Source organism: Sceloporus occidentalis, unplaced genomic scaffold (genome assembly GCF_023333645.1).
Source record: "Sceloporus occidentalis isolate IW3139 unplaced genomic scaffold, rSceOcc1.0.p SCAF_1, whole genome shotgun sequence".
Lineage (NCBI taxonomy): Eukaryota > Metazoa > Chordata > Lepidosauria > Squamata > Phrynosomatidae > Sceloporus > Sceloporus occidentalis.
In genome coordinates this window covers 10,458,242-10,485,345 of record NW_028316981.1, presented here as the reverse complement: position 1 = coordinate 10,485,345, position 27,104 = coordinate 10,458,242, and the positions used below count along the sequence as shown (strand labels likewise).

The 27,104-nt window shown below is 43.4% G+C and overlaps 2 protein-coding genes across 3 annotated transcripts in view; one reads left to right on the top strand and one right to left on the bottom strand.

Moving 5' to 3' along the window:
* LOC149320693 (uncharacterized) overlaps nt 1–25,801 on the bottom strand; it is a 46,423-nt gene extending 20,622 nt beyond the window's left edge. The window contains exons 1-8 of the mRNA XM_089500163.1: nt 24,985–25,801; nt 23,049–23,181; nt 17,358–17,600; nt 16,151–16,854; nt 8,889–8,893; nt 8,325–8,378; nt 1,323–2,196; nt 357–495 (exon numbers count right to left, since the gene is read on the bottom strand). Coding sequence (XP_089356289.1) covers nt 357–495; nt 1,323–2,196; nt 8,325–8,378; nt 8,889–8,893; nt 16,151–16,854; nt 17,358–17,600; nt 23,049–23,181; nt 24,985–25,797 — 2,965 coding nt within the window. The 5' untranslated portion in view covers nt 25,798–25,801. The remainder of the gene's footprint in view (nt 1–356; nt 496–1,322; nt 2,197–8,324; nt 8,379–8,888; nt 8,894–16,150; nt 16,855–17,357; nt 17,601–23,048; nt 23,182–24,984) is intronic.
* LOC149320694 (zinc finger protein 396-like) lies at nt 3,639–12,455 on the top strand. Of its 2 annotated transcripts, none has more exons than XM_089506010.1 (5): nt 3,639–3,672; nt 5,198–6,173; nt 8,321–8,450; nt 10,206–10,731; nt 11,825–12,455. In XM_089506010.1, exons 2-4 carry the CDS (start codon nt 5,445–5,447, stop codon nt 10,655–10,657), a joined length of 1,311 nt encoding a protein of 436 aa, XP_089362136.1. In that variant the 5' UTR covers nt 3,639–3,672; nt 5,198–5,444; the 3' UTR covers nt 10,658–10,731; nt 11,825–12,455. The 2 variants fall into 2 exon arrangements, with proteins under 2 accessions (XP_089362136.1, XP_089362129.1); XM_089506003.1 differs by lacking the exon at nt 3,639–3,672 and adding an exon at nt 4,441–4,541.
* Nucleotides 25,802–27,104: the final 1,303 nt, after the last annotated feature.

Below are 27,104 nucleotides of genomic sequence, written 5' to 3'. Positions count from 1 at the left end.
CCCAGGACTCCATAGGATGCAGTTACAGCCTTAAAGTGGGGTCAAACTGCTTTTTTTCTGCAGGGTAGCTCCATCCTTTGATGTGGGGAAGGATTCTCATTCCATCACCAGGACCAAGAAAGAATCTACTACCAGTCTGTGGAAACATGGGTGAGTGGGTGGAAATGGTGCCATGTTGCCCATTTCTTCAGGAAGCAAAGCATCTTGAGCCAATCCTGCTTCCTGTCTGTTTGAAAGTAGCACATAGCCCCTGTGTCTAGAAGCTACAGAGAGCCATTTGCTCAAATAATGCCTCGAACGTCGTCCTTTTATAAAACCAGCCACACCATCAGTTGCCACCACCACCAAGATCTTACCCACTGAACTGACATGCCATGGCTCTGTCTCTTCCCCCTCCTCCTTCACTTTTCTGCCGGGATGTCTCTGTGTGCTGCCTGATGAAAGTGGCTCAGCATTGGAGAAATTCATGGCTACCACGCGGAGCAGCCCAGGCACCTGAAATAACAACGACAATCTTTTCCACTTCAAGTTGCTATTTTGGCCAATTTTGGGCTTAGTTGTTTTTTTTTAACTTCTTTGCCATTTAGGCAGCTTTGCAGGATTAGGGAAAGCAAACTGCTGTGGTTTTGATATATTTTCATTGAGTTTATACACTAAGTCAAAAAGTCCAAAACTTTAAAAAAAATTAACAGAGGGGGGCTTCTGGAACCGTACTTAAAGGTCCCAAGTGCCACATGCAGCTCACAAAAAATAGCTTCATGTAAGTCTACAAAAGTTCATGTGGTCAACTTCTTTCTTCCAGTTAGACTCAGAGGTACTACAAGATCTCTTTACATACTAATTTTACAGACTACAGATATATCTTTGATTTTTTGTTTAGTGCAACTGTGCATTCTGGGTTTGTTGTGCACACTATGGAACTGCATCTCTGCGTGTTCTGTTGTTCACAAGTGCCAGCACTCAAATAAAGATGGAGTCGATGATGCAAATCTATTCGAAGCATGTTCAAGGCATGCAGAGTTTGATCCCGACTCTATTTGCATCGGTTATTCACACAGCTGAGAATGCGAACCTTTTAGAAAAACTCAAGAGGGAAAACTGAGCTCAGTAATCCTGGGTTAAGTGGGGTTTTTTGCTAGCTCCTCTCCAAACTTAATCAAATGCATTTGAAATTCATGTGACCAACAAAGAATCAAACCTGATTCTACCTGGATTATTTTCACCATCTGACTAACCCCTGGTGTGATAACTGGAAATAGCAGGATTGAAAAACCTTAACATATAAAACCAGGCAAAGGAGGCAAAAGCAGCTGCGTTCTCACCTGCTCTACCTGGCTCTCACCCTCTTGCTGCTCCTCCAGGAAATTTTCTGCCAGGGATACCGCCTGTGCGCAGGTTTCTGCACCCCTCTCCTTCACCCAGCTCTGCATTTCCATGGGCAGGATGGTCAGGAACTGCTCTAGGATCAAAAGATCCAGGATCTGCTCTTTGGTACGTCTCTCCGGCTGCAGCCACAGGTGGCACAGATCCCAAAGATGACTGTAAACCTCCCGGGGCCCTTCAGCCAGCGGGTAGCAAAACTGCCTGAACCTCTGACATTGGGCATTTACGTTGGCGCTCTCCTCAGCCTCCATCTTCTCTTCCTTCATGGTCCTGCTGTTGCCAATCTCTCCAGTGTCTGGCTTACTATTAGCCAACTGCGTCAAACCATTGAGACCTAGCGAGGATTGGCTCAACGGTTCTTCTCTGGGCTGGTAACCCTTGGCTACCATTTCCTCAAAGGGTGGAGGAAGCATCGACTCCAGCAGTTGCCCGTTTTCTTGCTCTGAGTGGGAGGACTCTGCGTCCCCCAGAAACTCCCGCCATGAGGTGTCCCAGCCTGGAGACAAGAGACCCTCGTTGGGTTCCTGCTTTATGGTGGTCGTTGGTGCTTCCCAGCTCAAACACTGCGTGAGGGTCCCCACGCGGACAACGCACGGGGCCTCCTGTGTCCCCACGGATATTGTCTTCAGTTTGATGCCTACATGATCCTGCTCCTCTGCTTTCACGCTTGGACTTTCCTCAGGCTGCAGGCTCAAAGGTGAGGTCTCTCCAAACTGGACCGCCATTTTCTCTTGGCAGGACTGAGAGAAGATGCTGGAAAAGTTGGGCAAACCTCTGTTGCAAATCTCTGGGCACCCTGATCTGGGGCTGCCACTGTTTTTAAAGGGGGTTTATTCCATAGGTTTAGCCTTTGCGATAATAATGCTTCACATTAGCAGAAAACATACGGAGGGGAGCAATTTTCTTCCTTTAAATCCTTCCTTCCTGAAATATTTTCTCCCTTTAAAAACCTGGAAGCAAAAATATGTAGTGAGGCAATGGTGAAATAAGGAGGTACAAGGACTTATTTCAAGGCACTTTAAAATGAGTGTACACATACAGGTTGAGTCTCCCTTATCCAAAATGCTTGGGACAATAAGTGTTTTGTATTTTGTATTTTGGAATATCTGCATTTCCACATACTGTACGTACATAATGAGCTATCTTAGAGACGGGGCCCAAGTCTAAACATTACATTAATTTATGTTTCACATACACCTTACACACATAGCCAGTAATTCTGTACAATATTCTAAAATAACTTTGCACACGAAACAAAGTTTGTGTAAACTGAACCACAAGAAAGCAAAGATGTTACTATCTTAGCCCCCATGAAAAAGGTTTGGTTTTTTTTTTAATATTTCAAATTTCTGATTTTTGGATGAGAGAAACTCAACCTGTGAATGTACACAGTGGGTCCTTAGTATCTGCTAGGGTTTTGGCACTAGGAGCCCATGTTGATACCAAAATGTGTGAAATCTCTAGTCCCATTAAATACAATGTCACAGTAAAATGGTGTCCCTTACATAAAATGGCAAAATCAAGCTTTGCTTTTTGGAATTTATATATATATTTTAATATTTCCAATCTGTAGATGCTTGACTCCATAGATTAAAAAAAAATCTGTGAATATAGAGGGTCGACTGTATATATATAACAGAGAGCCAGCCTGGTGTAATGGTTTGAGCATTACACTTTGACTCTGGAGACCAGGATTCAAATCCCAGCTCAGCCATGGAAACCCACAGGGTGTCCTTGGGGAAATCACACTTTCTCAGCCTCAGACGATGGCCATGGGAAACTCCCTCTAAAGAAACATGTCAAGAAAACCCCAGGATAGGTTCGCCTTTGTCTCCACAAGTCTGAAATAACTTAAATGCACACAGCAACAACAAATACACACACACAAACATCATCATCATCATCATCATTATTATTATTATTATTACAAAAGGAACCAAGTACACTGAGTTGCAGAACTAGCTCTACCATTAAACAGTGGGTAAGAAGCAGCTGCCTTAGACAGCAGATCTGGTGTACCATCAAAAGCAGCAAGTTGCTTGCCTTGTGGTTCCTTTATCTTTTCTCCCCACCAAAAATAGATATAGAGGCACTACTGAGATGAATAACCAAAACATCTTTGCTGGCTTTGACCACTGTGCACCTCTTTGTTTCTGCAATACAGATGCAGCAAATGATGCAAGCTGAGGACCAAGGAGGAAAATGGGGGGAAAGGAAAGAGAGAGAAACTGGGACATTTTAAAAGCAGCTGGAAAAGTGGGACAACAGAGGATTAAATATAGTTGCAGGGTATGCTAAATTCTAAAAAGTGTATTTTAAACTCTTTTATCTTTTCAACTATATTTTATTCTTTTATGTGCAGTCTGTTTTAATATTGTCATAATTTAATTCTGTCTTCATGTCACACTTTTCTATGTTTTCAATTGCACTGTTTTTAGTCTTGGGAGTCACTCTGAGTCCCAGTTTTGGAGAAGAGGTAGGATATAAATATAAATATAATCATAATTTCTAAACCCTTCAAACTCTCCTTCCTATTGCATGATTTTCAAGCCCCAAATGCAATCTAAGGGTACAGTATTTTGTTATTGGGGAGCATTAAAATAAGAAAGGGAAAGGATTTACTCTGCTTTTCCAGCCCATTCTCCCTGTATAGAAACCTCCTAAATACCTCCCTCCTTAAATGCACCAACTATAATATAATATAATATACACATAATATAAGTGCACCAAAATAAACCTTTTAATCCAGGTTGCAGCTTCCAGCCTCCTTCCAGATGTAAAATGCAAAGATGCAAAGCCTTCCAGCAAAAGGGTGGCAGGGTAGGCAAAGGCAGGCACTCTTTGGTCAAACTCCCAATTTTTCTCCCCCTTTTTCTTCCTTTCTAGGAAGGAGAGATCTCTGAGGGTTTAACCCTAAGAGGACCAAGGGCTAGCCTTGAAATCTCCAGTCACAGAGCTCTGCCTCCTAGAGAGGTGGAGGAGAGGAAGGAGGAGAAAAGGAAAGAAAAGAAACTGGGAAAGAGAAAAGGGGGTGGGTGGGTGTCCATAATAGTGAGGGTCTCTTTCCTGTACTTTCTCTTGGGAAGTAAAAGATCAAAGCAAAGGGGATCTGGCTGGGAAGAGAAGATACAGGTTGGAGAAGGAGCTGGAGGCTCAAGGTAGAAAAGTGCAAAGCATGCGTGTGTGTGTGTGCATAGAGAGAGAGAGAGACAGAGAGAGCAATCCCCACCAACTTTTCTAATATACTATGTGTGTGTGTATATATATATATATATATATATATTGCAATCCCCACCCCCATTTCTTATATATAGTATATTAAATGCAATCTCCACTCCTCTCTAATATATATATATATATATATATATTGCAATCCCCATCCCCTTTTCATTCATATATATATATATATATATATATATATATATATATATATATATTTTGCAATTCTCGCTCCCTTTTCTAATGTATGTGTGTGTGTATATATATTAGAAAGGGATGGGGATTGTAGAAATCAACGTTGTTAGTCCTTGCTGGATGGTAATGGTGTCTCCCCTTTTCTCCCCTACACTTCATCCTTTCAGGTTTTTAGAGCTGGGTTAAGTGCTGTGGCTCCATCTTAGCGAATCCTGGGATGTGTAGTTTTACAAGGTCTCATTTTGTTTGGCCAAGCAGGGAATCAAACCCTGTTCTCCAGAGTCACAGTCCACTTAAACCACTATCCCACACTGACAATATGTTTTCTCTCATATAAAAGAAAATGACCCTTTTAATGTCTTAATCCTAAACTCTTACTTGTGTTTTATTTCTTCCACAGACAGATGTGCCTTTCAACAAAGACATTGGTTTCTTCATGTACCACATTCTTCCAAATGCAGTTGCTAAGAAAACTAGGATTGCTCTTTTGCTGCAAAACATAATTCAGGGCTAACAGTTGCTGCCTGGGCATTGTTCCTCTCTTTGTTCAAAACCTCCTAAATGTGTCCCCAAGAGAGAAAATAGCCACCAAACAGGAAGATACATCTATCCCAGTTCAGGAGGTCCAGCTTAACTCAAAGGAGGTGATGATGAAGACAGTTATCAAAATGGAAGAACAAGAAGAAGCTGGGTTCCAGTTGGTGGAAGGAATGGAGAGGGACAGAGATGCTCCTTGCCTTGTCCAAGATGGGACCATCAGGGAGTATCTAAAATGGCCAGCCAAAGAAGAGGCAGACAAGGGTTTGTCAGAGCAATGGGAAGCCCAGTGGCAGGAGTTCCTCAGGACACTACAGTCTTCTTGCTCTAATTGCGGAAACTCAACCTTGCTCTCCCCGAACGTTGTACCACATGGCGAGGTTTCCATTTCCCTTGGCAAGGATGCTGGTCAGCAACTAGACAAATGTCAACGGACTCAGGCTTCTTCGGTAATCGATGGGACAAGTCAAGAGGATGTTGACAAGGAGAGTGGAGGAGACGGGGCCAACACCAAGGAGAAAGAGGTTGTGAAGGAGGAAGAAAGATGGAGTCCAGACACTCAGCGCCAACGCTTCCGGCAGTTCTGCTACCAGGAGGCTGAAGGTCCCCGGGAGGCCTTTTGCCGCCTTTGGGAACTTTGCCACCAATGGCTGAAGCCACAGAGGAACACAAAAGAACAGATCCTTGATCTCCTGATCTTGGAGCATTTCCTGAGCATCCTGCCTGTGGAGATGCAGAGCTGGGTGAAAGGAAACCATCCCAAGAGCTGCTCCCAGGCGGTAGCCTTGGCGGAGGAATTCCTTCAGAGGCAGCGGACAGCCAAGAGGCAAGCCCGAATGGTAAGGGTTTGAGCGTTGGACCATGGAATTATTCAGATGGTGAAAATAATCTTGGTAGAAGGTGCGTTGGATCTTTGTTGTTCACATGCATTTCAAACGCATCCAGGTTTGCTATTCACACCATGGAACCGCATGTTTTTGGGAACAGCATCGCTCCGCATCTCTGTGAGTTTGATTGCTCACACATGTGGGCACTCTTCCATTGTACTCGCACCCACTGGCACCCTTCAACCAGACAAGTGGTGGTCTGCATTTTCCTCTCTCTTTCCTCTTTTCTCCCCAGTGGCAGAAGTTCCCAGCGATGGCACTTTCTCAACTGTATGGCCATCAATGATACAAATGCATTTGAAACCCCTGAAAGGCATGGAGAATTTTATGCTGTGTTTGTTCAGGTCTTTTTGCGTCGTTGTTCACACAGCCGACAATGTGAATCTTTTGTAAAAATGCAGGAAAAAGCCCGATGTCAATTATCCCAAGTGCATTCAGTATCGATTATTCCAAGTGCATTCGGGATGTGTGTGAACAACAAAGATTCATCCCGAATTCATCCTGGATTATAACCCCCAAGTTTTCCTATATGGTTCAGGTTGTCTGCTGTGTGAATAACCGATATGAATAGACTGGAATAAACTAGGATACAACTCTGCATTCTTCAAACGTGTTTTGAATAAGTCCACTTCATGGACTCCATATTTATTCGAGTGCTGGCTCATGTGAGTAACAGAACTCGCGAAGATGCACATAGAAGCGGTTCTGGTAAAAAAGAAAATAGTGTGAACAACAAAAACAGAATGCAGGAGTGAGATTACAGTATTTGCACAGTCGCGCTAAAAACAACAATGTCTGAATAATTCTTATGACTCTGGAAGCCATGGTTCAGTTTCCTGCTAGACACAAGTGGGCAAGTCACACATTATCAGTTTCAGAAGAAGGCAAAGGCAAACCTGTTCTGAACAAATCTGGCCAAGAAAACCCTATGACAGGTTCACCTTAGGGTTGCCATAAGTCAGAAACAACTCGAAGGCACACAGTGCGAACAACAATGGGTGCACAAAGGTCAGACAAATTACTTTCTTGAGCATTAGCTCCCCAAATCCTTCAGTCGCGACACAACCATATGCCAGCAAGGGGATTCTGGGAGTTGTTGTTCAAAGGGAAACTTTCCCCAAGGCTATGGGTGTGTTTCTTATATTTACTGGCTCTATACCCCACCTTTCTCCCTGAGAATGGCATTCAAAGCATCCAACAATGTTAATAAAATACAATGAAAATAATTCAAACACAACACAGATTAAAAATTCAGCTAAACTGCATCCATAAAAGAAGGAGCATCGTGTACCTGGTTAATAGCGCCTTCCGTGACAACTTAGGTAACATTTATACGCAACTATAACTTGACCTCATGTATAAATTGGGGGCAGGTTTTGGGATCAAAATTATGGATTTTGATATGAGCCATGAATAAATTGATGGTAAAACATAGGGGCATGTAACAAAGGATCTAAAGGATGAAACAAAGGTGCTCACCCTAAACTTTGTTTGGATGAGAGAGTTGAGGGGGTCATGACAGATGACACTCGCCTTTCACCAGGGGATGGCTCCTTTTTTATATTCAAGTTAAAGTACTTGCATTGATGCATGGATATGTTGCTCGGGTTTTTTGGGTCAAAGTAACTAAAATTTCTAGACTTATACATGAGTATATGCAGTAAATGTCAAAGAAATGCCTGGATAAGAAAGTTTGTGCCAACTGGTAGAGAGTTTCTTAGTCTTGGAAGTACCCAACAAGAAGGCCTTTTGCCACATCTTCAGTAAATATATTTCGGTGGGGTGCCAGGACCAAGAGAAAGCCCTCCCCCAAAGACTGCAACACCTAGACAGGTTGAGATGGCAGGATGCACTTTTCAGATAGTTTTACTGCCAAGTTGTATCAAACTTTATAGGCCTTAAGCAGCAGTCAGGCTGTTGTAATCAATTGCGTGCTCTTTGTTTTCCCCTGTGATAAACCCAGGAGAAGCAGGTTGTTGGAAAATGTGGCATTTCCTTGGCATCAGTATTCAAGACCATTATTCTGGAGTAATTCCTTCCTGTATTTTTATATGCATTTTCTTACAAATTAAAACACCCTTTCTGCTTTTCCTACTAAGGTACCAGAGCTGTTCCATGTGGTGGCCGTGAACCTCCCTGTTGCTGAGAGGAATCCTTCTGCAAACAAACAAAAGAACACAGATATGGAGCTCAAGATGGATGGGAAAGGGCATACTGATAACTCACTGGGTAAGAACCCCAGACTTTCTAATCCCTAGTAGTGTTGTGGTAAATTTGGAAGTGCTGGCACTTACCTAAACAGTCCCCATAGGCAACTTCTCAAAGGAGAGTGCCAAATGTCAGTACGTAGAGAGATGTTATAGCACCTTTTAGACTAACTGAAAAAAAGAAATTGATAGCATGAGCCTTCGTAGACTTCAGTCTTCTTCCTCAGATGCAGTGGACTGAAGTCTATGAAAGCTCATGCTGCCAATTTTTTCCTTTCAGTTAGTCTCAAAGGTGCAACAAGATCTCTCTATGTATTGATTCTACAGATTAAGATGACTATATCGTTGAATTCTGCCAAAATGTCATTGGCTGTATTGACCTATTCGTGCTGATGGAGCACATCCAGCACGTTTGTTGTTCCTGGGGGAAATGCACTTTTCCCTATTGATTTTGAGGTACCTGTGCTGAAAGGGAAGAGGGAGATCTGAGAGAGGTGAGTGGTTATAGCAATAGCATTTATATTTCTATACCACTTCATACTGAATTACGTAGTCTCCAGGCAGTTTACAAGGTGTAAGCCAATTGTCCCCAATAAGCTGAGTATTCAATTTACAGACCTACAAAAGATGCAAGGCTGAGTAAACCTTGGAACATTTCAGGATTGAACTCACAACGTTGTGGCTGCAGGACTGGCATTTAACTACTGCGCCACCAGGGATAATGTCATTGGCCCTGCTAATAAGAAAGTCCCAGGCGCCAAACCTAGGAGCCATGGCTTCATTACTACACTGCTAACCCACTCCTTCATATCTGTTTGCACATTTTTATCCTACTCTTCCTCCAAGATGTTCAGAGATGCATATGTTTTTCTCCATATCTTCAGGAAAACGCTGCTACATACAAAAAAGGTTTCACTCACTAGCCCGGATTTTGCTGCTAATCATTAGTTCTAATTAAGCCCATTCCCTCCAAATAAAAATATAACATACATGTCTACCAACTGGTAAAAGACAAGGAAAGAGTCTAGCTATAGCTTTATAGGGTTTGAAAACAGTGCCTTTTTGAATTATAGTTCTCCAAATCCCCAGCTGGTATAATCTCTCTCTCTCTCTCTCTCTCTCTCACACACACACACACACACACTGTATCTTACCCATTTATTTTACACTCTTGTTGTTTGTTAGCCAGGGATGGGAGTCATGAGGCTCTCTAGATGTTGTTGGACTTCAGTTCCAAGCATTCATCACTGTTGATTCTGTTGGCTACGGCTGCATCTGTACTGCAGAAATAATGCAGTTTGACACCACTTTAACTGCCATGGCTAAATGCTATGGAATCATAGGATTTATAGTTATACAAAATATTTCGCCTTTTCTGTCAGAGACCTCTGGTGTCACAACAAACTACAAACCCCAGGATTCCATAGCATGGAGCCAAGGCAATAGCAATGGCAATAGCAAGTACATTTCTATACCGCTTATCAGTGCACTTAAGCACTCCCTAAGCGGTTTACAAAGTGTAAAAGGCAATTAAAGTCATAAAGTGTTAAAATGTAAAAGGAAGTTAAAGCAGTGTCAAACTGCATTATTTCTGCAGTGCAGATGCAGCCTAAGATTGCTGTGACTTGAAACCCAATAACCTTTGGCAAGCCACATGATTCCCACTTGTGAATTTGGTGTAAAACCAAGTTCACAGCAGCAACAGCAAGATTTGAACTGGAGACCACCGGCTCCCAGCTCAGCGTGAAAAATGTCAGCTTCTTTCCATTTATTCCAGGAGCGACGGATAAGTGGGAGCTCATACCACCAGAAAGAGCCAGACTCCAGGGCACAGTTGTAAATATTGTCAGCCAAGACCATCTAAGTTGTTTGGATGCCAAGCTTGCAGAAAATGTGAAGCAGGGATCCACTCCCAGTCGTGGAGGTAACCTTCCCAAAATCGCAGCCCCACAAAGAACCCGAAAGGCCAAAAGCAGGAAGACCTGCAACCTGTGCGGGAAAAGCTTCAGCTACAACTCAAACCTCAAAAGGCACTGGAGAACCCACACGGGCGAGAAGCCATACGGATGCTCTTATTGCGGGGAGAGGTTCAACCAGGCCACCAACCGCATCCGACACCAACGGATCCACACAGGAGAGAAGCCATACAAGTGCTCGGACTGCGGCAAAAGCTTCAATCAGAGCCTCCAACTCATTCGCCACCGGAAGACTCACTTCAATTGTGGCTAGTCCCTTCTCTTGCACTCTAGAAACTCACAGCAAAGAAACAGCCCATGAAGGCAAGACTGAATTCCACAAAACAGGCGAGAAAATTCCACAGCAGTGCTGAATCTTTTATCTAATGCAAGGACTTCACTCCTAGAAAGCCTCAGCTTTTCATTTGTAATAATGCTTGTTTCTAATCCACACTGGATGCAAGTTACTTGTACAGTGTCTGCATTAAAGCTTAGAAGCAAATGTTTGGTGGCTGGTTAAGATTCTTCAGAAATCAGGGTATGGCAGAGGTTTGGGACTCTGTGTTTTTCTTTCTTTTTTCTTTTTTTTACTTTGCCAATAATAGCTGGTAGCAGGTATATTTCTGTATCGCTTATCAGTGCACTTAAGCACTCTCTAAGCGGTTTACAAGGTGTAAGCTAATTGCCCCCAACAATCTGGGTACTAATTTTAGCGACCTCGGAAGGATGCAAGCCTGAGTCGAGCTTGAGCCCTTTCGCTGGTATTGAACTCGCAACCTTGTGGTTTTGAGTGAGTGGCTGCAGTACAGGCATTTAACCACTGCGCCACCAGGGCTCTATAATTAGCAAATAAGAATATATATATATTTTAAAAATCGTATTCTATATCACACAATCATAGAGTTGGAAGAGGCCACAAATGCTATCCAGTCCAACTTTATTCTGCCATGCAATAAAATACAATCAAAGCACCACTGACAGATGGTCATCCAGCCTCTGTTTAGTGGCAATGGCCCTATACAGACAGGCCAAAATAAAGCTGCTTCAGGTCACTTTGGAGGTATGGTGTTATGCATCCTAAGAGTCTGGAAGCTGCACCAAAGGACTGGAGTATGGCTTTGGTGTGGCTTCTGGACTCTTAGGATGCATGTATCATTTAAATAGCATACTTGCAAAGTGACTCGAAGCAGCTTTATTTTGGCCTGTCTGTATCAGGCCTAAATGTACTTGTCGCTTTCTTCAAGAAGAAAATGAGCAAATAATACATCCGTAGAGGAAGGCTGGTTTATGATAGTCCTGCAGTGTAGTTTTGTACTGTAGGTGAGACAGAGAGAAGAGTCCAGGTTATTTTAGTACTCTAATGGACTCACTTTCAGTAGTATTGCATAGTACTCTATTCATCAATGACCATTGTGGTAACTACTCTCTTTCCTTCTTCCAGAAACACTTGTTAAGAAAACCATGAATGACAAAGCCCATGGAACGTCCACAAAAAAATTAAAGAAGCCAGCAGAACAAGATGGAGCAGAGAGTGAGCAGAGAAGGAAAAGAGGCCAACAGTTAAAGCAGAGAAGAAAATCCATTGTGTGTTGGAGAGAAGGCTTCAATGACATTTTAATCCAAGAAAAAACTGCAGAGAGAAAGCAAAGGTTGAAGCACTCCAAACCTGGGGACATGTTTGGCCATAAAACATACATAAATAGATTTAGCAAAATGTCAAATAGTGAGAGACGACAAAACTCCTTAAAGTGTGGCTACAGCTTCTGTCAAAGATCACACTTTCCATCATGTCAGAGAATGTATTCAAAGAAGAAATCATATCCACACACAAAAAATCTAAAGTGTTTGAGTAAAGTTAACAGTCATCAGAGATCTTGCACAAAGGAGAAACAATATTGTAATTGAGACCGTAGTCAAAGGTTTTTCGATCATACAAACCTTATTGGTCACAAGGAGAATCATACTAGGGAGGAAAAGTGTAAATCTTTGGAGTGTGCAAAGAGCTTTAGTCGCAGGAGCAAACTCACTCTCCATAAGAGAATGAACAGAGGGGATGAACCACACAAAAGCTACACGGGGGGGGGGGGAGGATTTAAACGGCTGGAGTATAGAAAGAATAACATTGACCTTAAGTTGCACCAGACAGCTAATGTTTGGAGTGTGAGGAGAGGTTTCGGTTTAGTGTTACCCTTAATCGGCATAGGAGAACCCATATAGGACTAAACAATTAGTAACTATTGCGGCAGGACTGAAGGCCTCATTTTAATAAAACAAACAAACAAACTCATACTTTATATTAAAGAAGATGGAAAGATAATAGATCCTGGAAATTTTCTTACTGTAGCAAGAGGGTATCTTTTAATGTTCACCAGTATCTTTTAATGTTCAGGATCATTAAAATGTTTTTAGTTTGTATGTACATGCGTCTTTAAGTTGTCAGTCGACTTATGGTGACCCCATTAATTTAATGTTTTTTTTAATCCCACCCTATATTAAAAAAGGGATTGGCTAACTTTGGCCATCTTGATCACACTGTGATGGTGCTTGGCCACACATCTTTTGGTTTTCATCTGTGAACATGTTGGAGGGCATGTGTTCCTCTGGTCTCCAATGACTCCATAGGGAAACGGCTCCCCCCATTTGCATCAAGCTCAATTTACATTACAAGTCTAGGAATGCAACCCTGACTTAAACTGAGACCCCACCAGTACTTGGTATAGTGTGTAAAGTGCATTGGGGAGAAGGGGGAAGATTGTGGTTCATGGAATTCATGTGGCCCTCAAAGGTTCATCCAACACCTCAATTAAAAAATAAAATAAAAATCAGACAATCCGCCTTCCTCAAACCATGCAGAAATTAATCTAAACATAGAAAAGCACATACAAAAACTAGTCTCATCCCCTCACGCCCTAGGAACACTCCACTAACCTGTTTTCGTTGCTATCCCTCTGAAAATTTCAACATGAAATGATGCAATGTCACTCCTGCACCACTATTTTGAGAGGTACTGGACAGGAAAATGGTTGACATTTGGGCTTACTATATGTGGGGCGGTATTGCCTGCTTAGGGTGGTGGTGGTGGTGAATTCACTACCCCTCTCTCCCCACAGTTGCCCAACCCTGATTTCAGATAAACTGTATGGACTACACCAGGATGGGAATCATAGATGTTTATCACACTTCTCTGCCTAAGAATTCTAAATACCCCTCCTTAAAACTGCCAATCCCAGAATGCAACAGGAGGCAGCTAGAGGAGTCAAACTGGAATAGTAGCACTTTAAGAGTATAGTGTGATAAACATCATAGTCCTCCTGTTGGACTTCAAATCTCAGCAGTAAAAACCTCTGAAGGGCATGATCCCTACTGCTTATGCTGAATTCTAGGCTAGATCTATCATAGTCAATGGGATTTTAGTTGTGACAGTCAAGTCCCACTAATTCCAAGTAGGGCAAATGCCAGGTTTTGCTCTCCAGATTTTACTGAATGCAACTCCCAGCATTCTGTGAAATACAATGGTTTGGACAGAACTCAAAGACATAACTGTGTTAGTCTGTATCAAGACACAAAAAGCTCTTGTAGCACCTTTGAGATTAACTGAAAGAAGTTGCATAGGATGAAGTAAACATAAGTCTACGAACGCTCATGCCACCAGCGTCTAGGACTGTTATACGTGGAGGATTGCACTTCGCTTGCTTTGATGTGATCCTATATCTCTTGTGTGTTTATAATAATTTTAAACACATACATAATCCCACAGGCATTCTTTTTAATGTTCAGGATAATTATCAATATTTTTAAGGTGATGTGTATGTGTCTTCAGGTTTTCTGTCGACTTATGGGTGATTTCATGTTTGTTTGTTTTTATTTACACCACCCTGTACAATTGGTCTTCCACATTTGCAGATTTGACTTTTGCGGATTTGATTATTTGTGGTTTTGATTAATATGTTCGCTCTAGGAATCTTGAAGTCCTCCAGTGCAATTCTGCTGGAAATTGACCATAGAGTTGTGCTGGAGAACCTACAAATTCCTAGAGGAACACTTCTCTAGGCATTTGTAGGTCCTCCAGGATGATTTTATGATCAGCATCTGGCAGATGTTGACCATGAAGTTGCACTGGAGGACCTGCAGACTCCTAGAAAGGTGTTTTTTCAGGTAAAATAAATAGTGGTTTTTTTATTTGCGTTTTTTCCACATTCACAGGGGTCCTTTACCCCTAACTGCAGAGAATGTGGAGGAACCACTGTATAACAAAAGGCTGAATTAAATACCTCGGAACTAATTAAACCACATTACAATGGAAAAGAAATTAAAATGGAAAGGAGTGACTTTCAAAGCCACATTCAAAGTTTACATGTAACACTTTCAACAAGTTAGCAGACACAGTTCTTACCTCCACTGTCATCCTCACAAGAATCCTGTGAGGTAGACCATGCTGAGAGACTGACTGGCCCAATCAAAGTCACTCAATCAACTTTGTGACAGTGAATATTGAAAAATGAATCCTCCCTTAAGTCTTAGCCTGAGACTTAGCCCAGGATAGTAGTGGTGGTGGTGGCATCATGTAGCCTTCCAGATATTGCTGGACCCTATCCAACGTAACCAGTGGTAAAGGATAATGGGAATTCTGGTCCAACAATATCTAGCGGGCCACAGGATCCTTCATCTTGCTGCAACTACAGCACAACAATATCAGTGTCAACATGGCATCAAGAAGCTGGTTTAAGCTCAATATCTTAATACATGAGAGAGCAACAAGATTGGCCCTATTATACAGTACTGTATTTTCAAAACCCAGAGAGGATGAAATGCAAAGACTTCCGAGAACTTGATATTTTGTGCCTCTCAGGCTGCTTTCACACTGCAAAAGTAATCCAGTTTGACACCACTTTAATTGGCATGGCTCAATGCTATGGAATCCTGGGAACTGTAGTTTGTTGGGACACCATTGTTCTCTGACACAGAAAACTCAATGTCTTAAAAAAGCTACAATTGCCAGAATCCTATAGCACTGAACCCTGGCATATCAAACGATTATTCCTGCAGTGCAGATGCAGCCTGAGTTGTCCTTCCTCACTGAAATCCTTCCCCCTGTGGCCTTCTCCTCTTCCTTAATCCCTCCATGTTTTCCTTGGCCAAGTCTGGCCATGCTGTTAGGCCCAATGAAGCAGGTGCCTCAAGTGGCCAATCAAGAGGGGCATGGAATCTTGTGCATGTAATGTTACTCAGCCTTTACTCTGTTAGTTAAACTTTGTTCCTACAGCCAGGCTGTTGTTCTGAGGTGCAGTACGGAATCCTGCCCCATTGGCAGCACTGAAATAAGACTGAGCAGCTAATATCGGTTGCCTTTTCTACACAGAATCAGAGGAAGCACCATCTTGTTCTTCGTCTCCAGCAGAAAGTGTGTCTTGCCCTAGCCTCATCCTTGCCGTGAAGCCTTTTTCTTCCTTAGGTCTTTCTATTATTTTTATTATTTATTTTATTTACTTATATCCTGTCATTCTCCCAATATAGGGACTCAAGGCAGCACATACTAGCAGTGCATTTCTATTCATACTGTTCCTTCATGAGGATCTTTTCTTAACCTTGTATGCTTTCCCAGGGGTCTAACCAGATATCCGTCCTGCTTGCTCCAACCATCTCTGACATTAGCATGCCCTCACACAGACAAAGGTGACCACTTTTTAAAACTTTGATGACAGTGTCTTGCTCCATATTCCCAACATGCCACAAGTTTTCTCCCACCCGGATCATATTAAGTTTCCACAGAAGTTGAAGGAAGGCCGTTCCCCCAATATGAACATTTAAACAATTTCTTGTCTTTCCGAGTTCCTTCGTGCGCCGTAATACAGGAACTACTGTCAAAGTTCCTCATCCGCACAGGCCAATTGTTTCGCTTCTCCCCAGTGTGGCTTCGTTCGTGCTCCGTCCGGTTGTAACTTTGACTGAAGCTCCGCCAGCAGTAGGCACACTTGTAGGGCCGCTCCCCGGTATGGAGTCTCTGGTGGCGGATGAGCTTAGATTTGCTGAGAAATTTCTTCCCACACTCTGAACACTCATAGAGCTTCTCACCGGTGTGTAGCCTCTGGTGCGTATGAAGGCTTCTCTGGTGAATGAAGATCTTCCCGCACTCGCCACACCGGTGAGGTGCCTCTCCTGTATGATGTCTCTCACATTTACGATGGCTAGATCCCAGCTTCGAAACTTTCTCAGATGTGGCAAGAGCCTTTCGTTTCTGCCCTAGCGGCTCTTCGCTAGTCAGCTTCTCCTCTACCCTCAATGAAATGGTATTTCCCATTCTTCTCCTTGTGATGTTTCTTTCCTGCCACCTTCTGCAAAAAAGGTCTCCCATTTTATCAGCCTGAAAAATATCCTCCCTTGCTGCTCCTAAAATAATACGGATAGGTTCTGGATGCTCTGAGAGACTTCTGAGTTTCTCTGTCACTCTGGTCTCCCTCTGTGGCCAATGACCTGTCAGCACCAAAAGAAGAAAAATTAAGTTAAAATGCTGCTGCAAACTTAGCAAAAATAAGATTACTAAAAGGAATATGGAAGTGTGTTATCATATTTTTTAAAAAAATAGTTATTACAAGTTTAATTTCCCATATCCAAAATGCTTGGGAACTAGAGGTGTTTCAATTTTGGATTTTTTTATTTATTTCGAAACACGTGTATTTACAAGTATGTACATAATGTGATATCTTGGAGACGGGATCCTCTGGGGTGTCACCCAATACAGTCTGCATTCCTTGCACCCTCTACTAATGCCACTGGGAACTCTAGTCATTTGTTTATATCTATCTCCAGTCTCACAAATGTACATACGATACAATGTGTGTTATAGATCCAAAGGTTTCTGGACTTTGGAGCATTTTAGATTTCAGAATTTCAGATAACTGTGACTGAATCTGTAATGAGATCTGACCCATGATAGAAACTCTTCCCACAAACTCTGAAGTTTTATATTCCCTTACCAGCGTGGAGTGTTTGGTGATTTTGCGCCTTGTAACCTCTTATACAAGGAAGAGGTTCATTGCTTCTCTCTCCCGGAAGAGTTTTCTCTGGACACTCCATCCCACGCTGATTCTCTGAGGTGCTTTCTTGGTCTTGAAACTGAGAAGGGTTTTCTTCCGCATTCTGACTGGATGCCTCACATGGTTCCTCTTGTTCTGAAATTTCTGGCCTGTATTTTTCCATCTCAGTAGTCTTCATTTGTCCTGTGAAGACAAGGAGAAAAGAGAAAATCCAAAACAGAAACTCACTCCCAGAAAAGCATGCATGCTAAAGGAAGGTAACTCTTTCTATCTCTCAACATATTGTTGCTACCCTCCCCAATTCTTCTACATCATGTAAAAAACTGGGAGCTAATTTTGACACATCAGGACTGCTGGCTTTTGTTGTTTTCCAAACCGGAAGTAACATAGATAATCTTATACAAGTTGAGTCTCCCTTATCTGAACACTGAAAAATTCCAAAATCTAAAACTGTTCAATGATTGGCTGAGATAGTGACACCATTGCTTTCTGATTGTTCAGTGTGTACAAACTTTATTTCATGCACAACTTTTTTTAAATGTATAAAATTACCTTCAGGCTATGTGAATAAGGAATATATGAAACATAAATGAATTTTGTTTTTAGATTTGGGTCCATCTCCAAGATTATGTACAAATAATGCAAACAATCCATCTCCAAGATATCTCATAATGTGTGTGTGTGTGTGTGTGTGTGTGTGTGTGTGTGTGGATTTTACTATATATATATATATATATATATATATATATATATATACAGTGGTACCCCGGGATACGAATGCGCCGCCTTACGAAATTTCCGGGTTACGAAAAAAATCCAGTTAATTAATTGTTTCCGGGTTACGAAGGTTATTCCGGGTTACGAAAAAAAATTTGGTGCTTTTCGGCGCGATTTCACACGAAATCGCGGCTTTCGCTATTAAAGCCTATGGGCTTTTCGGCTAGCGAAAGTTTTCCGGGTTACGAAAGCGGCGGCGGAACGAATTAATTTCGTAACCCGGGGTACCACTGTATATATATATATATGTATTGTAAAATCCAAAATGCCTCTTTTCCCAAGTATTTCACATAAGGGAGACTCAACCTGCAGAACAAAAGCCAAAATCCACAAAATGGCAGCACTTTTCTTGGCCAAGCAAAATCACAAAATACATAATGAAAGCTTTAATAGCCAAAAATATTTAAAATCTTACATGAGATGAAAAGAGATGATATTAGAGTCACAGGCCTACAGTTTGTCCCAAGGTACATCTACACCAGGGGTTGGCAACCCCCGGCCCGCGGGCCGGATGCAGCCCGCAGAGGCGCAGGACCGGCCCCAGCCCAGTCCTGCCGCCGCCACCGTCTCCTCCACCGCCTTCTCCTCCACCTCCACCTCCTCCTGGGCCGCACGGCCGCGCTGCCCTCCTCCTCCTCCACCGCGCGGAGGAGGAAGAGGAGGGCCGCACGGCCTGGGGCAGAGGAGGCAAAGGGGGAAGCCCTGCGCTGCCCTCTCCGCCTCCCTGCGCGGCCCCGCGCTGCCCTCCCTGCCTCCCCGCGTGGCCCCACGCTGCCCACCACCTTCTCCTCTGCCTCCTCTGCCCTGCCCCCAGGCCGTGCGGTGCATGGAGGAGGGGGGAGGAGAAGAAGGAAGAGGAGAAGGAAGAGGAGGAGAGGGGAGGAGAAGAAGGAAGAGGAGGAAGAGGAGAAGGAAGAGGAGGAGGGGGGAGCAGATGAAGGAAGAGGAGGAAGAGGAGAAGGAAGAGGAGGAGGGGGGAGGAGAAGAAGGAAGAGGAGGAAGAGGAGAAGGAAGAGGAGGAGGGGGGAGCAGAAGAAGGAAGAGGAGAAGGAAGAGGAGGAGGGAGAGGAGAAGAAGGAAGAGGAGGAAGAGGAGAAGGAAGAGGAGGAGGGGGAGGAGAAGAAGGAAGAGGAGGAAGAGGAGAAGGAAGAGGAGGAGGGGTGAGGAGAAGAAGGAGAAGAGGAGAAGGAAGAGGAAGAGGGGGATGAGAAGGAGGAGGAGGAGGAGGAAGAGGAGGAGGGGGAGCAGAAGGAGGAGGTGGTGAGTGGCCAGAGGCCTCAAGGTTTTTTTAAATTTTATTTTGTGTGCTTTAAGTGCTAACAAGTCCCCCTTGCTTTGACAATGATAGTGTGGTGATGATGATGATGATGATGATATGAGTCAGCTTGAGAGGCATGCAGGCACTGTTTCTTAAGCTGAGAGAGTGTCACCTTCCAAAGTGTGTTTTGGGTGCTTTTAATGCTAACAAGTCTCCCTTGTTTTGACAGTGATAGTGTGATGATGATGATGATGATGATGATGATGATGATGATGATGATGATGATGATATGTGTCAGCTTGAGAGGCATGCACGCACTGTTTCTGAAGCCAAGAGAGTGTGACTTTCCAAAGTGCCTTTCTGTGTGTTTTTGGTTCTTTAATGGTGATATTGATATCAGAAAGCCTCTGAGGCAAGGCCAATGTAAATTGCTGTGATTTTTACAAACTCATGTACAGTGAAGAAAAACCAAAGTCCCTTGACCAAGTGCACACTTCTGAGAAGTACATTTGGTGCAAGAACTGTGAAACCACCTTGACATGTTCAATATGCATAGCCATGTGAACCCATGTTCAGTGTGAAACCCAAAGAGTTTGGTTATGCAATAAGCCTCTGAAATATGCAAGAGGCCATCTTAAGTAAAGCCATGTTCAATGCCCAAATGTGCTGTTTGGAATGGGGGAGGGGGGTTGGCCAGAAAGGAAAGTACATTTCTTCCATCTGTCTAGGAATAACGCCCAAATGTCCTCCATTTTGATCATGCCTAAGAAACATGCATTTATATTAACATTTTTTAAAAATCATCAAATTTTTTCGCATGTCCTCCACTTTTAAAAAATGTGTCCTACATTTGAAAATGTTGTCCTATATTAATTTAATTATTTATTTTTTGGCTTCACCCACCCACCCACCCACCCCGTTGTCTGGGGGACACTAACCTGGCCCCCGGCTCAAAAAGGTTGCCTACCCCTGATCTACGCAGTAAAATAATGCAGTTTGACACCACTTTATGGGTTGTAGCTCCATCCTATGGATCCTGGGTTTTGTCGTTTTATAAGGCCTTCAGCCTCCTCTGCCAAGGAGTGCTGGTGGTGCCTCACCAAACTACAAATCCCACATTTCTATAGAAAGGAGCCAGGGCAGTTACAGTGGTGTCAAACTGCATTCTTTCTGCTGTGTAGACGTATCCCTAGATGTTAGTTCTGCTATCAGTTAAGATGGTTTGAAGGAATCTCAATCCAGGCAGAATATCTTTTCTGGTTTCAAAAGCACCATAAGCATCCACAGCTCATAGGCCGGCATTCACAATAGGCTTTGGGGACATTTCTCTGCTCCTGGAATCTTCCAGCAGTTTCGTGGACCTCCAAAAAAACAGAAACACAAAAACAAAAAAGCCACAGACAAGGCTGGATGTTATTTTTTGCTTTTGAATTATTATTATTTTTAATGTCAGTCAAAGAGGGAACTGCATCCTATTTAAAAGGTGAGTCCACCACTTTTGCAGGTTTCCAGAAGCAGCAATTCATCTCCTTTTTTTAGGCCAGAAAAAGGGCTGCCAGAGCAATCAGGACAAGTCAAGGGAAGCAAATACAATCCTAGGCAGCTGCTCTGGGATGACACTTTAGCCATCTTTACCTATAGCCATGAGGAGAATGGCTGCTTTTTGAACCTGCCAAGAACAGCCATCCTTTTTGTCTCCGACAGTCATAGTTCAAACACATGTGAGCCACTTTGGGGGGTAAAGGAGGTGCATTGGCTGGCCTAAGCAACTCTGGTTTTGTAACCTTGCACTGATTCTGCATCACAGAAAAATGTCCATCCACTTGCCTCAGGGAATTTGGGCATGTGTGAATCGCCAGCAGCACTCTAATCACAGTGTTCTTAAAAATCATGTTGTGAGCTGCTTTGAGTCCCAGTTTTTTGTGGAAAGTAGGATAAAAATATAAGTAAACAAATAATCTCAGGGCTAAGCCAAGATGGTGCCCTGCATCCCCACCTACAAAAGAAGAAGCTCCCATCTGCTATTGAATCAGCTGGACTTCAATACTGTTGGTGGGCAGGAGACTATCATTCACCACATGGGAGGGCAGCAGATTTGGGGATGCAAAGAAGATTGCCTGAAATAGCAATAGCAAGTACATTTCTATACCGCTTATCGGTGCACTTAAGCACTCCGTAAGCGGTTTACAATGTTAAGCCAATTGCCCCCACAAGCTGGGTACTCATTTTAGTGACTTTGGTAGGATGCAAGCTTGAGTTGACCCTGAGCCCCAGGCTGGTATTGAACTCACAACCTTGTGGTTTGTTGGTAAGTGGCTGCGGTACAGGCATTTAACCACTGTGCTACCAGGGCTCCTATGGAACACACAGCTCTGTCCTCCAGTGTTCTAATCTCAACATTAGGAAGAACCTCCTGACAATAAGAGATGTTTGACAGTGGAACACACTGCCTTGGAGTGTGGTGGACTCTTCTTCTTTGGAAGTTGGATGGCCATCTCTCGTGGGTGCTTGTATTGTGTCTTCCTGCATGGCAGGGGGTGGAATGGATGGCCCTGGCAATGGATTCAAAGTAGAAGAAAAGAGATTCCAGCTCAACATTAGAAAGGACTTCATGACAGTAATAGCTGTTTGACAGTGAAAGATACTCCCTCGGAGAGTGGTGGAGTCTCCTTGGGAGGTTTTTAAACAGAGGCTGTTTGGCCATCTGTTGGGAATTTTTAGATTGTGTCTTTCTGCATGGCAGGGGGTGGAATGGATGGACCTGGAGGTCTCTTCCAACTCTAGGATTCTGTGGTTCTATGCTTCTAATGTCACCTGTCAGTTACCAAGTTCCTGTTTTGGTAATTAAGATTAGACAGAAGGATGCTCCTAAAATTGGCCACCGTTTCTAAAAAGTTTCATTGTGTTTATAGAATGTTAAACTGTATCCCATTAGATATTTTACAATTTTTGTTTTTTGTTGTTTCTATTGATGGGTCTATAGTCTATAGACTGTATAAATATTAGTAACAACAAAAACAACAAGCACCAATGAACCAGTGTCAAAGAGATACAGGATGAGGATTACCATGGTCAGCAACAGTATCTATTGTTGTTGTTTCGTGTCATTTCCGACTTATGGCAACCATAAAGCGACCCTATCATAGGGTTTTCTTGGCAAGATTTGTTCAGAGAGGGTTTGCCTTGGCCTTCCTATGAGGCTGAGAGAGTGTGACTTTCCCAAGGTCACCCAGTGGGTTTCCATGGCTGAGCTGGGATTTTAATCCTGGTCTCCATAGTCATAGCCCAATGCTCAAACCACTACATCACACTGTCTCTCTACATTATCTATAGAAATATCTATATCTGTATCAATAAAGAGTATCTATAGAAATGATACTGTCAATCACAAACTATACATGAGCCATAGCATGATACAGCATCAGAAAAGGCTAAATGTGATTTTTCAGCTGTACTGAGAGAATCATAGTTTCAGACTCAAGGCTGGATGGGGAAGGAATGAGCCACAGGTTAAGAACTGTCCAATGGAGCTGCAAGCACCCAAAAGCTGAGGTGCCAGGAAACTCCCATACACATCTGTGTGGCATTGCACTCACCTGTGGAGCCAACATGTCCCCCATCCTCCTCATGCTTGGCATCCCAGCACAACTGCCCATTTCCACTGTCGGATGACACCCGCTCTGCCTCAGAGAGAGGGATTGCCTCTCCCTCCTCAAATGGTATCAGCATCTAGAAAAAGCAGACAAAATCCCTTTCAGTACAGTCGGTCCTCTGTATCTACGGTTTCTTTATCCATGGATTCAAGTATCCACGGCTTGAAAATATTCCTCAAATATATAACTTCCAGAAAGTGAACCTTGATTTTGCCATTCTATACAATGGACACCATTTTACTATGCCACTGTATTTAATGGGACTTGAGCATTCACACATTTTGGTATCCACAAAAGGGTCCTGGAACCAAACACTAGCGGATACCAAGGGCCCACTGTATGTATTCTCTTTCTTTATGGGTAATATTTCCCAAGGGGTTCAAGATCTTATGCTCCCCGCCATTTTATCCTTATAATGACAACCCTCAGCAAACACACAACACACCTTTGCTGACCTCCCCAATTTTTCTACATGATCTAAAACACATGTAGCAATAGCAATAGCAAGTATATTTCTATACCGCTTATCAGTACACTTAAGCACTCCCTAAGCAGTTTACAATATGTAAGGGCTGGAAACTAATCTGGACAGATCAGGACTGCTGGGTTTTGCTGTTGTTTTCCATACTAGAAGTAACAGAGATACGTAGTTTCATACAGGTTGAGCCTCCCTTATTGGAATTCCAAAATTCTGAAATATTTCAAAAACAAAAACATTTTTCATGGGTGGCTGAAACAGTGATACCTTTGTGTTCTGATGGTTCCATGTGCACAAACTATATTTCACGCACATAATTATTTTAAATGTTGTATAAAATTGTATGAATCCAATTTTAGAAGAAAGGTGGGAGATAAATCCCTTAACTAAGTAAATAAATAAATAAACCATCTAAAGTGACTTGTCCAAGGGGACCCAGTGAAGACCTGAACCTATCTTCCCAACCTTAGGCCAAAATCCAATTGTTACTCTCATCCAGATTAGATTCAGTGAATCATATTGTTGCATGCCTTCTGTTTCTGATTCTGATAGGGTGAACCTAACATAGGGTGAACCTAACATAGGGTTTTCTTGCCATTATCGTCCTCTGTAGCTGAGAGAGGGTGACTTGCCCACTGTTACCCAGTGGATTCCCATTGCTAAGTGAGGGCTGCATTTATTTTGCAGAATTAATGCTGTTTGATACCACTTTAGCCATCATGGCTCAAGACAATGGAATTCTGGGATGTGTACTTTTGTGAGAGATTTAGCCTTCTCTGTTGGATAGCTCTGGTGCCACAACAAAGTACAAATCCCAGGAATTCATAGGATGGAGCCATGACAGTTAAAGAGGTGTCAAACCTCATTCATTCTGCAGTATGGCAGCAGCCAAGGGCTGAGACCCTGGACTCTTAGTCCAACACAACAACCATGATACCACATTGGCTTTCTGAATCAATTAAGTTTACAAGAGTGAGTGTGGTGTAATGGTTTGATTGTTGGACTACAGCTCTGGAGATCAGGATTCGATTCCCAGCTTGGCCATGAAACCCACTGGGTGACCTCGCGCAAGTCATACTCTCTCAGCTTCAGAGGATGGCAATGGCAAACCCCCTCTGAAGAAACTTACCAAGGAAACCCCATGATAGGTTCACATTAGGGTTGCAATATGTTGGAAATGATGTAAAGGCAAACAGCAACAACAACAGAAATTAGATTGAGGCCAATGGTGGAAACTGTGCAGCTCTCTAGATGTGATTGAACGGCAACTCCCAGTAGCCCTGGGTCAGTACAGCCAGTAGTGGTGAATGCTGGGAGCTGCAGTTGAACATTTTGAGAACTGACCTGATGCTACCAGGGTGTAAAATATCCCACCAATGCCACGGAAAGACATCCCCTCACCTCCTGCCCCTGCCTCTGCTCTTGCATCTGTAGGAAACCCTCTGCCAGCGCCACTGCCTGTGAGCAGGTCTCTGGGCTCTTTCCCCTGACCCAGTGTTGAATCTCTGGGGGAAGGACAGTCAAGAATTGCTCCAGGATCAGCAGCTCCAGGATCTGCTCCTTGGTGTGCCTCTCCACCTTCAGCCACCCTTGGCAAAGCTCCTGGAGGCAGCCATAAACCCCTCGGGGTCCCTCAGCTTCCTCATAGGAAAAACGCCTAAACTGTTGGCGCTTCTGCTCCCGGCTCAGGGTGTCTTCTTCCAAAATGGCCGCCTTCACCTTCCCATAATCCTCTCTGTCTCTGGCATCCATTTTCTCAAAGGCTCGCTCAGCGTCTCCTTGGAGGGCTGGCAGGAGTCGGGCCACCCACTCATCCTTGGGCCATCGACACGCTCTGGCCACTTGCTCGAAAGAGGCCAGGAAGCCCTGCACGTTGTCCCATGGTGAAGGCTCCTCCGGCTGCTGCGGCATCCCCCATTTTGACTGGGGGGACTCCACCATTTTCAAGAACTCCTGCCATTGAGTTTCCCATTGCTGAAGGAGCAGGTCACCTCGCTCCTGTTTCACTGGTGGCACCTGTGTTCTTTGACTTGAACCCCTGACTCTCATGGTGTGGAGTGTCCGCGAGGGCTTCTCTGCGTCCCCTAGTTCCTCCCTAGCTTTGGGAATCGCAAAGCCTTGCTCTTGAATTTTGAGCCCTGGCAGCGTCCAGTTCTCCAAAGCTGCCTGGAACTGGAGGCTGAATCCCGCCTTAGGCGCTGGTTCAGTAGCCATCTAGTGTTCCCACAAACAGACAGTGGGATCCTGACACAGGGATGCAGCAAATGATGGTTTCTGGATGGTTTGGAGATATTTGGATCCCCTGAAGTTAGTACAATAGGAGACACGACAGGACCAGTATTTGAGATTGATGGAAGGAGATCCCCCTTGTAATGGGGAAAGAAATAACGATAAATTTCAGGAACGAAAGTAGAAAATACACAGATGCACACAGCAGGTTCTCCAGTGAAGAAGAGTGAGGTGGTCACCTTGGCCAGCTGTCATGAAAAGGGAGAAAATAGTATAAATTATAATATAATATAATATAAATATAAATATAATATAATACACTCGTCGCTCCATATTTGCTGGGCTTAGGGGCACAGGATCTCTGTGAATGTGGAAAATCCACTAATAACAAAAACACCACGTTACCTGAAAAAACACCTCTCTGGGAATCTCTAGGTCCTCCAGTGCAACTCTGTGGTCAACATCTGCCAGACATTGACCATAGAGTTGTGCTGGAGGAGCCACAAAGGCCTAGTGGAATGTCCTCTCTAGGAATCTCTGGGTCCTTCAGTGTGACTTTTGGTTAAAGTTGACCATAGAGTTGCTCTGGAGGACATAGAGATAACATATTAATAAAATCCGTAAATAATCAAATCTGCAAAAGTCAAAGCCATAAATGTGTAGGGACGAGTGTAATTTATGTTACATATATAAATAATTGAGGACCATTGCCTCCCAAAAATAGTATTCTACGGTGAACTCGCTACGGGTCAGCGTAAGAGGGGCGCCCCAAAGAAGAGATACAAGGACTCCCTGAAACAACATCTCAGGCTCGGCCAAATTGATCACCAACAATGGTCCGCCCTGGCCTCGCATCGGGAGGCATGGAGATGCACTATCCACGATGCTGCAGCCTCTTTTGAAAGCTCACGGCGAATGAGTCTGGAAGAGAAACGACAACGCAGAAAGTACCACAACCCGGAAACATCACTCAAGGAGACTTTCTGCTGTGCTTTCTGCAACCGGACCTGTTTGTCCTGGATTGGCCTTTTTAGTCACCAACTCGCTTGTATAAAGCGCAGGATGAGTCCTTCCTGAATCTTCATTCGCGAAGCAAAGCCAGAGAGAGAGTGAGATTATTATTATTTAACCGCCTCTCCCCAAGGCTTGATGCCAGGCACAACACAGATTAAAACACATGAAACCATTTAAACTCATAGATTTATATATATATATATATATATATATATATATATATATGTGTGTGTGTGTGTGTGTGTGTGTGTGTGTAATTACTTGGAAGATCATACTAC